General features: G+C 42.5%; 1 protein-coding gene across 3 annotated transcripts in view; it reads right to left on the reverse strand.

Annotated features, from left to right (window-relative positions):
* Nucleotides 1-2,624: 2,624 nt before the first annotated feature.
* LOC125925186 (quinone oxidoreductase-like protein 2) overlaps nucleotides 2,625-17,153 on the reverse strand; it is a 28,360-nt gene continuing 13,831 nt past the window's right edge. Inside the window, exons 9-10 of one of the 3 annotated variants that reach the window (XM_049634014.1) lie at nucleotides 14,884-15,112; nucleotides 2,625-4,139 (exon numbers count right to left, since the gene is read on the reverse strand). In XM_049634014.1, the coding sequence (XP_049489971.1) occupies nucleotides 4,071-4,139; nucleotides 14,884-15,112 (298 nt within the window). In that variant the 3' untranslated portion in view covers nucleotides 2,625-4,070. Of the gene's footprint in view, nucleotides 4,140-14,883; nucleotides 15,113-17,153 lie in introns of those variants that run through there. The other 2 variants (XR_007458727.1, XR_007458728.1) reach the window with 2 other exon arrangements.

Here is a 17,153-nt window from a genome sequence, read left to right on the forward strand (position 1 = left end):
TTTTAAAAACTATGTATGTCTTTATTTAAAAAAAAAAACAAAAACAAAACCTCTGTGTGTATGCATCGTGTGTACGTGTTTAAAGGATCTACCAAAGCAGCACCAAACTGCTTACTGTGGTTTCCCTGGAGAAACCACAGGTTAGATGGGGCACCTGGTGGCTCAGTTGGTTGAGCATCTGACTTCAGCTCAGGTCATGATCTCACAGTTCCTGACTTTAAGCCCCGCATCGGGCTCTGTGCTGACAGCTCAGAGCCTGGAACCTGCTTCGGATTCTGTGTCTCCCTCTCTCTCTGCCCCTCCCCTGCTCGCAATCTGTCTCTCTCTCTCTCTCAAAAATAAATAAGCATTAAAAAAAAAAAAAAAAAGGCAGGCAGGTTAGAGAAAAATAGGATAACAACTTCTACTCATAAACTTTTTGCTGCTTTGATTTTTTTCAATGATTGTTTTGTGATCATTTTAACACCGTTTTTAAAATAACGAGGCAATTCACTGAAGTTTAAGAAACTATTTCTACATACAGCAAAAATTTTTTAAAAATAATAATCACTCTGTATAGGATTTCTCAACAATAGCAAAGTTCCAGAAGTCGGCATCCTTCCACCTCAGGGCTTCCATCTAGCAATAAGCTGTGACAAAGAAGCCAGGGGAAGAGAACAACTAGACATGCCAGCATTTGTTTAATTTGGGCCTTTCCTTCCCATGCCTTTTATAAACAATAACTATTTTGAAAACTCACTGCTCTTTGATTCACTTACACAATCCGAGAAGAAAAATGAAGCGGGAGAAGTAATAGTGCAAATTTTTCTTCATTTATTTAATTTTGTTGCTGTTGTTGTTGAACACAAGCGATGGCGCGAGGACACGTTTATTTCTCTTCGCTTGCTACGTAACAAATCTTTTGCGGTCTTTGCCGCAGCTGCAGAGGAAGGAGCGGGGACAAATATCCTGACGATGTAGAGACAAGGTCATCCCATAGTTAATACCTCGCTTGAGTTGTTGAGACAAGTGTGTGCAGGTGGACAGACCCACAGCTGGTGAAAAAGAAGAGGTAGGTGTGTGGGAGCGATTTCTCCGGCAGCCAGCCGGCGGGGAAGAGCTGGGGACAATCTTGAGTATCGAATAAATACGGTCACTCAGAGCTGCATTGGTTCTTTTTTCAGGCTAATGGTTCAGACGCTGGAACGGCCAAACAGTGACTAAAATATGAGTCAAATGCTCTCAAATCAAATCATCCCAAAGAAGCAGGAGCACGGCGAGCAGGGAGCAGGTCATTAGGGCTTCTAACCAATACTTGTTCAACCTGAAGAAACTCGCTCTCTTTAACGACTGCCTCTTTCAATCTAAGTCATTTTGACGTTAGTGAGCTGAGGGCAATCGATCTTTATTACTGGTGACACCTACTGATCAGCTCTGAACCGAAGGAAAGGTAGCTCCCCACTGGGCTTGCACACTTTTCCCAACCCTGATCTTTCGTGCTTCTCTCTGCCAAGCAAGTCTTTGATTATCCCAAGGGGTGACAGGAAATTTTTTTAATTAGCCTCAAAGTTGGTGTCTTGATATTTTTGAAGACCAAGTTCCATTTAAATACAAACCAGCTCAAGTTAAGAAGAAGTAAGGTTGGGAGCGCCTGGGTGGCTCAGTCAGTTGAGCGCCTGACTTGGGCTCAGGTTGTGATCTCTCGGTTTTGTGAGTTCTAGCCCCACATTGGGCTCCCTGCTGTCAGCACAGAGCCTGCTTCAGATCCTCTGTCCTGCCCCCCCAACTCCCGTCCCTCCCCTGCTTGCAGGAAGAGGTGAAGCGTGGGCTCTGGCCCTCACAGAAGCACCACAAGGTCCCACAACAGACACAGGGGTGGCTTCCCTGACACCCGCCCCCCCCCCCACCTTCTGCTACTTTCTCGGTTTTCAATTCTTTCCCCAAACGTTCACTCCCGATTTTACAATTCAGTCCTTGCAAGAGCTCTTTTGGTGAGGAGATCCTGAGAAGATAGGTGTTTCCAAATGGCCTGAAGGACTTATCAGAAAACAAAGCCTCTTACCGCATTTATTGGAACAAATAAAAGTACTTATTCTCCTCAAGAATGAGTAAAAGTACCCCCATCCCTGTGGTGTCAGGCGTCTGTTTTACCCCCACCCCACCACTCACTTTTTTGGGAATTATCACTCATGGAGTAGGACGAGTAGAGAACAACAAACAAATGTAGAGGACCTCGCCCCGCAGACCGGCCATGGGCAGAGAATGGAGCTCACATCAACCTAAGCTGGGCACTCAACTCACACTCTGCTCTCTTCTCTGCCTGGATTCACTTAGATGTGAGGTAATATGTTGTGGGGTTTTTTGTGGGGTTTTTTTTTTTTTTTTTTTTACATTTTTTGTTGTAGTAAAACATACGTAACATAAAATTCACCATTGTAACCATTTTTACATGTACGGTTCGGTGACATTATATTCTTCATTGTTGGGCAACCATCACCACTATCTACCCCTCAAACGTTTTCATCTTCCCAAACTGAAACTCTGTACTCACTAAACAATAACCCCCTCAGTCTGTCCTCCCCCCAGCCCCTGGCAACCACCATTCTACTTCCTATCTCTATGAATTTGACTACCCTCGGTACTTCCTAGGAGTGAAATCACACCATGTCTGTCCTCTTGTGACTGGCTTATGTCACTTGGCCTACGTCTTCAAGGTTCATCATGTGGCAGCATGGGTCAGAATTTCATTCCTTTTTAGGGCTGGATAATATTCCTGTTGTGTGTATACACCACATTTTTTCCACCCATTCATCTGTTGATGGACATTTGGTTTGTTTCCAGGCTGGCGTATTCTTAACTTACTCCCACAATTTAAGACTTGTAGACCATTTAAAATCAATTCCATTTATGGCGTATTTACTACTCATTGTGATAGGAATTGTGGGAGGTACAAAGGTGAATCAGACATGGTACCCTCTTTCAAAAAACTTATGCTACCTTGGGAAAGGAGGAAAGAAAGAAGTAAAAGTAACCAGCATTTGCTAATAGCTCACCACGCACCGGATAATTTGCCCAATTGCTGCATGTGTTGCCCACGACAACGTTGTGAGGTAGATATTGTAATATGAGAAAATGGAGGCTCACAGACCTTAAGTAACCACCTCCGAAGTGGTAAGACCAGGATGTGAACCCACATCTTAGATTCAGAATCCTGTGTTCATTCTACTAGACATGCTGCTCCCTCTGGTGCCAGGCAGAATGTGACAAATCCCAAGGAAAAAGCTACAGGAAGGTGGAAGGGAAGAAATGACCAGCCTCCTGAGGGGGCCGGCTCATGGCAGAGGTCGGTCTTGGAAGTCAGACAGGTTCGTGTTTGACAGGGACAAGGGAGCAGAGGAAACTGCTTGAGCAGAGAAAAGGGGGGTTGGCAGGAAATCTAAGTACACATGGAGGGACCAGAGGCATTGTGTAACTTGAGGCTGCAGAGCAGAGCATGGCAAGGTCATGGACACAAAGAAATGTTAGCTTGAGGAGTCTGGACTCCACCATGTAGACCAAGGGGAGCCATTGCAGGTTTTCTGAGAAGAGACACAGTCACAGCTGTACTTTAGGAAGGTCACCATGGCAACAATGTATAACCACAAGGACGGAGGGGTGGGGGACGTTTAAAGGTTGGAAAGCCAGTCAGAAAGTTACTGGAATTAGCAGATGAAACATAATTGGTTGGAATGGAAAAGAGGATACGGAGGTGAGAGATATCTTGAGAGGTGGGGATCACAGAACCCGGCTACTGAGGCATTGTGAACAGAACGGCCATACATCCTGCTTTGCCTGGGACACCTTGCTTGCCTGGTGTAATTACTAACAGCCTCCTTTCCCTCTCCAATACAGACAAAGTAGGACTATACAGTATGTGTCACACTATTTACTAGGAATAAGAAAACAGAACCGAAGATGCCTCTAAAAGATTCTGAACCTGGATTAATCAGGAAAGCGGTTACACCTTTAGAAACACTGGAGGCAAAGGAGGTTTTTTGGAAAGATGAGGAGCTTAGATTTGGACATGCTGAATTTGCTGCTGAGGTGAGGGTTTATTTCAGGGAGATAAGCACCTTGCCCATGGATTTGCGCTGTATCACATGAAGGAAGGCATCATTGACCTAAAAAAAAATTCAAAAATATATGGTCACAGTTGCACATTTCTTTTTTTTAAATTTTTTTTCTCAACGTTTTTTTATTTATTTTTGGGACAGAGAGAGACAGAGCATGAACGGGGGAGGGGCAGAGAGAGAGGGAGACACAGAATCGGAAACAGGCTCCAGGCTCCGAGCCATCAGCCCAGAGCCTGACGCGGGGCTCGAACTCACGGACCGCGAGATCGTGACCTGGCTGAAGTCAGACGCTTAACCGACTGCGCCACCCAGGCACCCCACACAGTTGCACATTTCAATAAGCATTCTCTGGTAGGCCGAGTCTTAAAATAGCTAAAATATTAAGACGTGTCTCCAATGAACTGTATACAACTAACTATGCAATACTAGCTGAACAATCACCATAAACTGAAAGGAAAATAATAATATTTAAGAATAACCCAACTTCAGAATTTTTCTGTCCAAACTAACAATTTTCAACGTCGTCAGATAAGTGACAGCAGGTAAAAAGTCCTCAGACCGCTCCATACTCTATTGTAATATTTCTGTGTGTTCTAGCTCTTGAAAGAATGCAGCCACTGCCAGAAGAATCAATACTTTAATATTTTACAATTTTTATCTTCTTATTAAAATTGTCCTGTTTCCAGTGTAACCGAAATTGCAATCTATCTCAAATCCTATTTTTTTTTTAGAAGTACAAGGCTATAAAACATAAATTAAAAATCAGCCACAGTAATAAAAACAGTGCGATACTGGAGAGAGAATAAGTGCATCAACGGAACACACGAGAGCCCAAAACAGGCCCACACGAAGACAGTCAACTGAGCCTTAACAAAGGAGCAAAGGCAAACTCAGTGCAGAGGGGACGGTTGTTTCAAGAAATGGCACGAGCGAGATGCCTGGGTGGCTCCGTCAGTTAAGCGTCCGCCTTTGGCTCAGGTTATGATCTCACGGTCCGTGGGATGAAGCCCTGCGTCGGGCTCTGTGCTGACAGTGAGGAGCCTGCTTGGGATTTCCCTTCACTCTCCCTCTGCTACCCTCCCTCACGCTTGCTCTGTCTCTCTCTTCTTCTCCCTCTCAAAAATAAATAAACATTTAAAAAAATTAAGAAGAAGAAATGAGCTATCAAGCCACGAAAAGACATGGGAGAACATTAAATGCATATTGGGTTTTTTTTCAAAAAAATTTTTAATGTTTATTTATTTTTGAGAGAGAGAGAGAGAGACAGAGTGTGAGCAGGGGTGGGGAGGGGCAGAGAGAGAGGAAGACACAGAACTCAAAGCAGGCTCCAGGCTCTGAGTTGTCAGCACAGAGCCAGACGCAGGGCTCGAACTCACGCACCGTGAGATCATGACCTGAACCAGAGTAGGATGCTTAACTGACTGAGTCACCCAGGCACCCCTAAATGCATATTGTTAAGTAAGAGAAGCCAGTCTCAAAAGTCTGCATACTACACGATCCCAACCACATGACATCCTGTAAAAGCTAAAACTGTAGAGACAGTAAGAAGATCCGTGGCTGTCAGGGGTTGGGGTTGGGAGCAGGGGTGAATACATGGAGCCCAGGGGATTCTTTAGAGCAGTGAAGCTGTTCTGTATGATACTGTAATGATGGATACATGACAGTATACATTCGTTTTGGTAAAACGTATGTATAACCTGTACAGCACAAGAGTGATCCCTAATGTAAACCATGGACTTCAGTTAATAATAATGTATCAACATCGGCTTATCACTTGTAGCAAATGTACCACACCAATGCAATATGTTAATATTAGTGGAAACTGGGTGGTGGGAGAAGGAATATATGTGAATGCTACATACTCTCTGTGGAATTTTTCTGTAAACCTAAAACTGCTGAAAAAGTAAGTAAAGTCTACTGATTTTTAATAAAATAAATAACAAATGCACAAAATTAAAATTGAAAAAAGCAAACAGTAGAAGATAATAGAAGTGTCATTATTTGCACAGAATGTAATAATCTACATAGAAGAGCTAATCAAAGCAACAGATAAGCAAATGAGAAAGGCCAGCATATTGTGAGATAGAGATCAGCTAACAAAAATTACTGACATCTATATAAAAAATAATCGACTCCGGGGTTGGAAGATGGCGGCATAGGAGGACGCTGGGCTCACCGCGCATCCTGCTGATCACTTAGATTCCACCTACACCTGCCTAAATAACCCAGAAAACCGCCAGAGGATTAGCAGAACGGAGTCTCCGGAGCCAAGCGCAGACAAGAGGCCCACGGAAGAGGGGCCCCTCCTGAAGTGGATCACCTAAGGAGAAGCGAGCTAAGCCTGCCCCTCCTGCCCCCGTGCACCTTGCCTACCCACCCCAGCTAATACGCCAGATCCCCAGCACCACAAGCCCGGCAGTGTGCAAGTAGCCCAGACGGGCCACGCCACCCCACAGTGAATCCCGCCCCTAGGAGAGGGGAAGAGAAGGCACACACCAGTCTGACTGTGGCCCCAGCGGTGGGCTGGGGGCAGACATCAGGGCTGACTGCGGCCCCGCCACCAACTCCAGTTATATAAAAAATAAGTAGGAAATAAAACAGAAATGAAATAGTGTTCTCAAAGGCAACAAAAGCAGTAAAGTACTTATAATTAACATAATTAAGAACGACCCACAGACTTTATGGAGAAAAACTTTGAAATCTATTTACAAACATGAAACATCTGAATAAATGGCAATATATCCCTCTTCGCAAATGAGACAACATTGTAAAAACATCAGTACCTCCCCCAAATTAATCTCTAATGTCAATGCAACTCCAATGTCAGTCAGATATTTTTCAGGAACTAAACAAATCTATTCCAAAATTTACCTAAAAGGATAAAGATTCACAAAGAATCTTTAGGAGTTTAAGAAAGAACAAAGGTTGGAATAGTGGCCCTTCAGATAGGAAAACATACTTCACAACTATAAAGACAACAACAGTATGATACTGTTGTAGGAACAGGTATCTGAACCAAGGGAATAGAAGAGAAAACAGAGTGTATCTGGGAACTTGAAATAAGATGAAGGTAGCAACATAAATCAGTGGAGAAACAATGAACTATTTGGTCTGGGAAAACTAGGTCACTGTAAGTAGAAAACTAAAAATTGCTTACCTAACGTATACCCAATACAGAGGAGACTTCAGATGGATTAAAAGCATGAAATAGTGTGAAATAAAAGTACAAAGTTAGTAGAGAAAAATAGAGAAGATCACTGTGACCCAGATATAACAAAGGACTTTTTAAATATGTCCCAAATAGCACTAACCCACAAGGCAAAATATTGATGTGTTTGATTACATTAAATCTAGACAAAGATGACAGAGCAATGACAAATTTGGAGAGACAGACTTCTGCAAAGTCTCAAATTAGCATCTAGAACCTTGCTACTCACAGGGTGGTTCAAGGACCTGAGGCTTCTGTATCATCTGGGAGCTTATTAGAAATGCACCATCTTGAGCCCTTTCCTACCTTGACTGAATCATAATCTGCATCTTAACAAGATCCCCAGGTGATTCATACTCACATTAAAATTTGAGAACTGCAGATTACACAAGGAAATTTTGCAAATTAGTAAGAAAGAGACAGGAAGCCCTGCAGAAAATCGCATGAAGGGCTTAAAATGCTATTCAAAGAAGTGGAAACCTGAATGTTTACCAAATCTATAAAGAGATGCTTACATTGATTAGAAATCAGGGAGATGCAAATTAAAATAATAAGATGCCACTTTACACCCGTCAGTTTGGCAAAAATCAGAAAGTAGGACCATGCTACATATCAATGGGCTGGCGAAAGAAGAATCTGCGTGCACTGCTGGTGAGGGCGTGAACCAGTTGAGTCATCCTGGAGAGCAGTTTGCTGTCATACATCCTATGACCCAACAACCCTACTCCTGGGAAAATGCTCCCAAAGCAACATTGCACAGTCCCGACTGTGAGACCGTGTGACTGTGTATTATAGTGCTGATTATGGTGGCAGGGAATCAGGTCAAGGCCAGAGCGCATCACTAGGAAGCCGGTCTGTAAACTATGGCAGGTGCACACCGCTCTCTTCTAGGCAGCAGTGAGAAGCAATGAACCGGGCACAGCACCAGCAACATCGGTGGCGCTTAAAAAGACAGCACTGAGTGAAAAATGGAGAAACGGAACAAGGTCTACCGCACAACCTTATGCTGTTAGGTATTTGTGTCGCTTGAAAATCAACTAACACACAAAAAATCGTATGTTTTACAAGGAAACATAATCCAAGCATACGTATCAAACACATTATAGAGACTGACTCTGAGGAGGGAAACAAGAGTAGAGAACGGTAGTGGGCAACGAGAATAAAGGGAATAAGTAGATACAGATATCCAGAAATACACAGACCTAAAAGCAGAAGACGGCCCAACAATGAAAATGTGCTTTGATTTTTTTGGGATGAGCACTGGGTGTTGTATGTAAGCCAATTCGGAAATAAATCATATTCATTAAAAAAATAAAATGTAAAAAAAATAAAAATAGTAATAAAAAGAAACTGGGCTTTGAAATGAGGAATATGAATATAGCCAACCTTCCCACGGAAACTCTTCCCAAAAAGCACAGAAAAAAATAAGCAGAAAAACAAATCAATCAATCAAACAAATCAATTTTCTGCAGCATGAAATCTCTGGTTTCAAAAACATCTGTCTTGCAGGGCTTTGTGCCTTACAGAGACCTTTCCAATCCACGTAAATTTAGACATACTCAAAGGAGGTAGAAAAGGTTGAAGAGGTCTAAGACACGTGTTTTGAAATGTCGACCACTCAGAGGTACAGCTCCAGGCGACTTACAGCTGTATCTCACCATCAGTTTGAAGCTGCCTGTTCCTGGAGATCTGTCTCAGCCCAAAGATAGGAAATACTCCGAAAGCAAGCACGATTCGAGATAGCGATACCTCTTTTACTGGCTTCCTAGAGAAATGAGGAATCTCCTACAGATTAATGTTGACATACAAAGAAAGTTGTCTGTTTAAGTGCGAAAGCTTGTTTTTAATCACTTGGCTTATGTATGTATGTATAGAACTGTAGCACATATTTACCTAACTTCTTGAAAAGATAATATTGGTGGGAAACACAAACTTTTTGTTCCATGATTTGGGGATCTCATAATTTTGAACATCTGTGATTTTCCCTTCTGTTTTTCTGGACTTCTATGTCCATTTGCCACTTCTGCTGTGATTGTAGCTACTTCTAAGAATAATCCAACTCTGTCTCCTTTCTACCTTGTGGTTTCTATCCAGGCAACCAGTGCTGTCCCGGACTGGATGCTCAGAGTGTGATAAGGCTCTGAGTGAGAAAGTAAGAAGGAAAGTGCATGGCATCAGACCAGACTCTTTTGATAGCTAATTCAGATGCCTGGGGACATTTTCCCCCTATATTCTACAGGCTGCCCCCAGAGAGGGAGGCTGTTCCATACTGCTCCCTACATAGACACCCAGGCTGTTCCCAGAACCCTCCCTTGCACAGGGTGAAGCCATAATTAAATCTGTCTCTGGAGATATGCAACTCAGAATAATATGGGGGCAGGGTGAGGATATTGCTTTTGTCTTAGGTTCTGCTCTTAGAATTTTTAATTAGCTTATCAAGCAGGAATAATCAAAATAAGCTATAGTTCCCTAAATATATCATGCTGATTCATACCTCCTTAGAATCCAACTCTTTCCCCCTATTGTAACCCTGTCCTGAGATCTTCCCAACAAAACAAACGCCTAACGTCTGTTTTTATTGACTGGCATACACACAGTACCCAGTGAATGCTGACGAAGAAAATAAACTCATGAGTGAATGACCGTATCTAGGACTGAGTGGGATTGTTTTCAAAAGGTAAAAATGCTTAGTTAGTGCTATGTCGTCAGAGTTGCATTATACTCCTCATGTCATTGCTCTAATACATGTTCATCTGAATCTTCTTTTAAGAGTCAGCCGATACATTTTACCAAAAAAGAGGTAGATGACAAATGAGCATGTGAAAACATACTCAAGATCAATAGAGCAATGCAAATTAAACCCACAGTCAGATACCACTATAAACCTACTGGGACGGCCACCATTAAAGAAAACAGGTGACAATACAAAGTTCTGGCAGATGGCAAACAACTCAACTCTCCCATATTGTTGGTGGGAATGCAAAAGAATACAACCATTCTCATAAACGGTTGGTCATTTATTAAAAGTTAAACATAGGGGAGCCTGGGTGGTGCAGTCAGTTAAGCATCTGACTTCGGTTCAGGTCATGATCTCACGGTTCGTGAGTTCGAGCCCCGTGTCGGGCTCTGTGCTGACAGCTCAGAGCCTGGAGCCTGCTTCAGCTTCTGTGTCCCCCTCTCTCTCTGCCCCACTCCTGGTTGCACTCTGTCTCTCTCTGTCTCTCAAAAATGAATAAACATTAAAAAATTTTTTTTAAACTTAAAGAGTAATTTAATTTTTAAGAATATTCCACAGATATGGGGCACCTGGGTGGCTCAGTTGGTTAAGTGTAAAACTCTTGGTTTCAGCTCAGGTCATGATCTCACAGTTCATGAGTTCGAGCCCCACATCACACCAGCGGTATGGAGCCTGCTCAGGATTCTTTCTCTCTCCTTTTCGCTCTGGCCCTCCACTGCTCATGCTCTCTCTCTCATTCTCTCCCTCTCTCTCTCTCTCTCTCAAAATTAACAAATAAAAAAAAAAGAGAATAGCCCACAGATAGGAGTGTCTGGGTGGCTCAGTCTGTTAAGCATCTAACTCTTGATCTCAGCTCAGGTCTTGATCTCAGGGTCATGAGTTCAAGCCTCATGTTGGGATCTGTGCTGGGCATGAAAGTGTACCTTAGGAAAAAAAAAAGAATATTCCATACATACACTCAGGAAACTTCAAGTAAACAATTTCTATATATCAAATCTATTCATGTAGTGACCTCACCTGACCTTAGTATAATAATCAAGCTCAGATCTCTAGGGTTTAAATATTGTCTAGTTGAGATGTGTGTGAGCTTCTCCCTACAGAACACAGACTTGACACATCTAAATAAGGCCATCCTCTGAACAGATCACGGGACACATTCATGGCCCACCCATCACAGCACGGGTGCAACCCTTCAGCAAATAATACATTCTAGTTAAAATTCAAAATCTAAAGGCTGTTTCTCTAATCTTGCCCATGAAATGTCAACATATGTGTTATAGTTCATGGGAAGTGAAAAAGCTCAACTCTAACCATTTTATGATGGCGAGGTATTTTGCCTTAAACAATATATTAAGAGTTTGTTATGTGCTTTTACACGTGTTACCTTATGTGATCTTGATAACCACCTTAGTATGTAGAGTATATTGCTGCCCCTATCACACATGAGGAAACTAAGGCACAGAGATGTGAGTAATTTGCCCATAGCCAGTTAAGAGGTACGGCCAGGATCTAAACCCAGGTGGTCTAACCCTATAGCCCCCTCCTCTCAATCAGTCATTCAACAGATACATGAGTACCTGCCAGAATCTGGAGACAAAGAGATGCATGGCCCCTGCCCACATGGAGTTCATAGTCTATAGGAATGACAAGTATCGAGTAATTACGAGTAGATGAACAAAAAGCACAGAGGGCTACAGAAGTTCATACCCATGCCTACTAAAAAGACTATGGTACAAAGTATGTGGTCATATTAATATCAACTACCAAGGTCAAATCTATAAGCCCACATATTCAGGAGAAAACACAAACTAGGAAACACTAGCATCTCTGATATTATATGTATATACTGGTATATATACGTACAGAGGTCATTTTCCAAGCCCAGACAGGTTCTGATAAATAATTTTTTTCTAATACATTAACTGATTTACATAAAAAATATTACCCAGGCTTTACAGTTAAGTCAAATTAACGACATATATTCATTTAATCATCTTCATTTTAAAAGAATAAAACCTGAGTTCCTGGGTGGCTCAGTTGGTTCAATGTCTGACTCTTGGTTTCAGCTGAGGTCGTGATCTCCCAGTTTGTGGGATCGAGCCCTGATTTGGGCTCTGTGCTGACAGGGCAGAACCTGATTGAAATTCTCTTTCTCCCTCTCTCTGCCTCTCCCCAACTCACATTCTTTCACTCTCTCTCAAAATAAATTTAAGAAGTAAATTAAATTAAAATTTAAAAAACCTAAAATCTATAAATTCCGGTACTGCTTGGAAAAATCCAAGATTCCTGGTTGTTTTAACTATAAGATAGCTCTTTCACATAATAATTCTCTGATAGATGAACAAACTTTATACTCTAGAATAGGTTTCTAAGAAGCAACTTCCTCGTTTGTATGAGGAGAGGGTCTGCCTTAGCCATAAGGAGCCCAGAATCTGGCTTCAAACCAACCTGGACTGGATTCCAGGTCTGTCACTTACTATATAATATTGAGCAGGTTTCTTAGCCCCTACAAGTCTTGATTTCTTCATCTGTAAAACGTGATAAAAATGGCTCACACGTCAAGGGAGCATCACAAAGATGAAATAAGAAAATACATGTAAAAGTGTTTAGCACCGTTCTTGACCCATAGTATACACCTAACCTACGGGAGCTGCCATTATTATATTATTACTATTCCTCTATGTGGTTTGAATCTTGAAAAAAAGAGACAGAGAAAGAGAAGAAATAGTAAAGGGACGGTGTGTGAATGAAATGTTTGAAATTGTTAGGGAGAATGGTCTCAGAGGGCCTGGTGATAGCAGGAAGGTCAGCAGTGTGGGAAGAATCAGAAAAACCCTACATGTGGAGCCCTCATTGGAAAGGAGAGGACAAGCTGACAGGAGGGTAGTAATTAGATAGCTAATTTGTGTTTAAGAGAAGAGAGAACTTCGGGCACGTGGGGGGCTCAGTCAGTTAAGTGTCTGATTCTCAGTTTCAGTTCAGGTCATGATCTCAAGTTTTGTGGCTTCAAACCCCACATCTGGCTCTGTGCTGACAGTGTGGAGCCTGCTTGGGATTCTCTCTCTCTCCCCCTGTCTCTGTGCCTCCCCTGCTCACTCTCTGTCTCTCTCAAAATAAATAAGTAAACTTTTAAAAAAGAGAGAACAGAGGGGCACGTGGGTGGCGCATTCGGTTAAGCATCTGACTTCAGCTCAGGTCACGATCTCACAGTTTGTGGGTTTGAGCCCCATGTCGAGCTCTGTGCTGACAACTTGGAGCCTGGAGCCTGCTTGGGATTCTGTGTCTCCCTCTCTGCCCCTTCCCTGCTCGCACTCTATCTCCCAAAAATAAGTAAACATTAAAAAAATTTTTTTAATTAAAAAAAAGAACAGAGAACTTCAGTGTGAGTGATTAAAACAATAATCCAACTCTGGCTTTCTCCCATGCCTGAGCAGCACTTAGAACACATCAGTGGAGAGAAGAGACTGTTTAAACTAGCAAGTGTTTCCGTACCTGTCCTAACTGTCCTCATTTTCTATCGACAGGTATACATGAGCTTTAGGTAAAGCAAACCTCGGTTCACAGGCACATGATAAAAGTCACAAGACAGAAGGGGACTCAGCAATTTTGGAAACTGGTGGTTTTCAAGTTTTTTAAGCCACAAAACCTTTTAACGCAAGAAACAGATGAACAAAAAGGTAAAAATGTGCAGCTACTCAGACCCCAGCAGAGATGGGGTCCCAGAGGCCAGGCAGCTCGGGTCACCTGCCCACCCCCGCACACTGCCGCCCCTGAAGTACATAACCTGCTGCAGAGGCGTGGAGACTGATGGTTGGAGGGCAGAGGAGACTTCCCCGAAGGAGCAACTGAAGGCACAGGCGGAAATAGAATCCAACCAGTTTTCCCATGGCCAGCCAGGTTCTCTTTTTACCACCAAATGCTACCCTCTTGACTGACGTACCAAAAAGGAGAAGAAGAAAGTAAACCATGTTTGAGAAGAATATGCCCCAGCATAGGAAAAAATAAAAATAAAAATGGAAGGCTGGTGAGCAGTAAAGTCTGGCACTGACAGCTCGGGCTCAACTAATCTGCACGGGAACAAAACGCTGCCCCATCCAGGGCCGACTCAAGCTACCAAAACAGTTTTTTGAATGTTAAAACAAATTAAGCCAAAAAAAAAAAAAAAAAAAGGAAAAGAAAAGGCTTCGCAGTGAATTCACAGTGAATACCTAACAGATTCACATTTACAACTATATTGCATATGCATGCACACAATTACAGGGGAGGAAGTCTAAGCCACATTAATGGGACTGAGGGGGAATGAAAGAAGGGAGTGAACAGCCAACAAAATTAACTACAGTGACTAATGGATGAATTACAGTCTTATGACGCTGGGCATGATACAGTGTTTCGTTCTCAGAACCTCGGCTTAGATCATCTGGTTGTACTTTAAAGCGTCTGTATTCTAAAATCAAAGGTCAAGTTAAATGCTTGCTTCTTAGACTTGTATGTTGTGGAGTTCAGAGTTCATTTAAACACGGGTAAATTATTTTCTAAAGCACCATCACTTCCCCCTGTTTAAGAAACCCATGACATACATACAGTCTCAATATCCAGCTTCTTCATGGCCTGCGCAAATTCGGTTTCCCAGGTGGCTCACTAGGCCCGAGGCTATGGCCATACAAACCAGAAGACGGGGAGAAATCCTGTGGCCCTGCAGCCCGTGAGACTCCATTATTCTGCATTGCATTTTCACCTTTTCATGTCATAAAAGGAGGATTTATGGGCTCCAGACAGAAACTACCCAGTCGTTCGACACAGATTATGTGCTGGCATTAGGCACATCACATCCCTTAAGAGCATCTCACCTCCTCCAGCTTAAAAACCGCTCCGATGTGTGGCTGGATGCGCCCTTGCTGGCAGTACTGAAGAGCAGAGGACAGGATTCTGGAGAAGACGGGAAAGTTCTGCTCTTTGTATCGGCCCCAGTACAGCCCCATAGCAGAGACATTCTTCAGGAGCAGAAGGTTGGCCGGCACAGAAGCAATGGTTCCTCCAGCAAAACCCACCACCACAATTCTGCCCTCCCAGGCCAGGCTGAGGGAAGAAAAGAGAAGAAGAAGAAGAAATTATACAAAGCAATGTATATTCACATTCATCGGAATGGCTACTATAAAAAACAACAACAACAACAGGAAATAACAAGTGTTAGCAAGGATGTAAAGAAACTGGAACCCTCATGTACTGTGGGTGGGAATGTGAAATGGTTCAAGTGGAAAACAGTATGGAGGTTCCTCAGATAACTAAAAATAGAACTTACCATACAATCAGGCAATGCCATTCTGGGTCTCTATCCAAAATAACCGAAAACAGGGTCTTTTTCTTAAACGTTTTTTTAAAGTTTAGTTATTTACTAGAGAGACAGAGAGAGCACAAGCGGGGGAGGGACAGAGAGAGGGAGACGCAGAATCTAAAACAGGCTCTAGGCTCTCAGCTGTCAGCACAGAGCCCGACGCGGGGCTTGAACTCACGAAACCCGAGATCATGACCTGAATCGAAGTTGGACACTTAACTAACTGAGCCACCAGGCACCTTGAAAATAGGATTTTGAAGAGATAGTTTCACTCCCACGTTCATAGCAGCACTATCTACAATAGCCAAGAGGTAGAAACAACCCAAATGTCCCTGAACTGATGGATGGATAAACAAAATGTGTTATATACATACAATAGAGTAGTATTCAGCTATAAAAAGGAAGGAAATCCTGGGGCACCTGGGTGGCTCAGTCGGTTGGGCATCCGACTTCGGCTCAGGTCACGATCTCGCAGTTTGTGAGTTCGAGCCCCGTGTCGGGCTCTGTGCTGACAGCTCAGAGCCTGGAACCTGCTTCAGATTCTGTGTCTCCCTCTCTCTCTGCCCCTCCCCTACTCACACTCTGTCTCTCTTTCTCTCTCTCTCTCAAAAATAAATAAACATTAAAAAAATTTTAAAAAAAAGGAAGGAAATCCTGTCACATGCTATGTCATAGATGAACCTTGAGGGCATCATGCTAAATGAGATAAGTGAGTTACGGAAAGACAAATACTGTAGGCTTCCACTATTTTGAGGGATCTAAAGTAGTCAAAGTCATAAAAACAGAAAATAAAGTGGTGGTTACCAGGGGCTGGGTGGAGGGAGAAATAGGAATTGTTTAATGGATAAAGAATTTCAGATTTGCAAGATGAAAAAAATTGTGGAGATCTACCTCACAACAATATAAATATACTTTACGCTATGGAACTATATACTTAAAAATGGTTAATATAAAAAATAGCTACTATAGCAAATTTTATGTTATGTTTTTTTTTTTTTAGCCACAGTAAAAAGTGTAGAATGAAAAAAAGCAATCTACATTAATTCATAGAGATAAAAAGTAGAAGTTATCAGGGAGGTGGGGGGAGGGGGAGAGGGGCAGTTATTATTTAACAGGTATAGAGTATCAGTTGGGGACAGTTGCACAACATTGGGAGCATACTTAATGTCACTGAATTGTACATTTACAAGTGTTTAAAATGATAAGTACTAAGTTATGTATATTTTATCACAACTTAAAAAAGCAGCATGCATTAAACCCCCAGCTAGGAATTCCTCTTAACTTGACAAACTGGCAGAGGTGACCCGCCCTGTATCACTCTGCATTCTTCAGTAGGAACCATAAAAATAAGTCATAAGCAAGACAGTAGGAGGCCAGAGGAATGAGCCAGTTTTATAAGAGGACCGACTTTAGAATTAAGGCTAGGGGAGCACGTAGGTGGCTCAGTCAGTTGAGGGTCTGACTTCAGCTCAAGTCATGATCTCACAGTTCCTGGGTTCGAGCCTTATGTCAGGCCCTGTGCTGATAGCTCGGAGCCTGGAGCCTGCTTCTGATTCTGTGTTTCCCTCTCTTTCTGTCCTTCCCCTGCTCATGCTCTAACTCGCAAAATAAATAAATAAATAAAAAAATAAAGAAAGAAAGAATTAAGGCTATCTATTTAACTACTCCTCTACTTCATAGAAGGAAACATTCCATATGCTATACTTCAAGACAACTCAGGGATGTCTGGGTGGCTCAGTCAGCTAAGCGTCTGACTCTTGATTTCTGCTCAGGTCACGATCTCAC

Source organism: Panthera uncia, chromosome F1 (assembly GCF_023721935.1).
Source record: "Panthera uncia isolate 11264 chromosome F1, Puncia_PCG_1.0, whole genome shotgun sequence".
Classification (NCBI taxonomy): domain Eukaryota; kingdom Metazoa; phylum Chordata; class Mammalia; order Carnivora; family Felidae; genus Panthera; species Panthera uncia.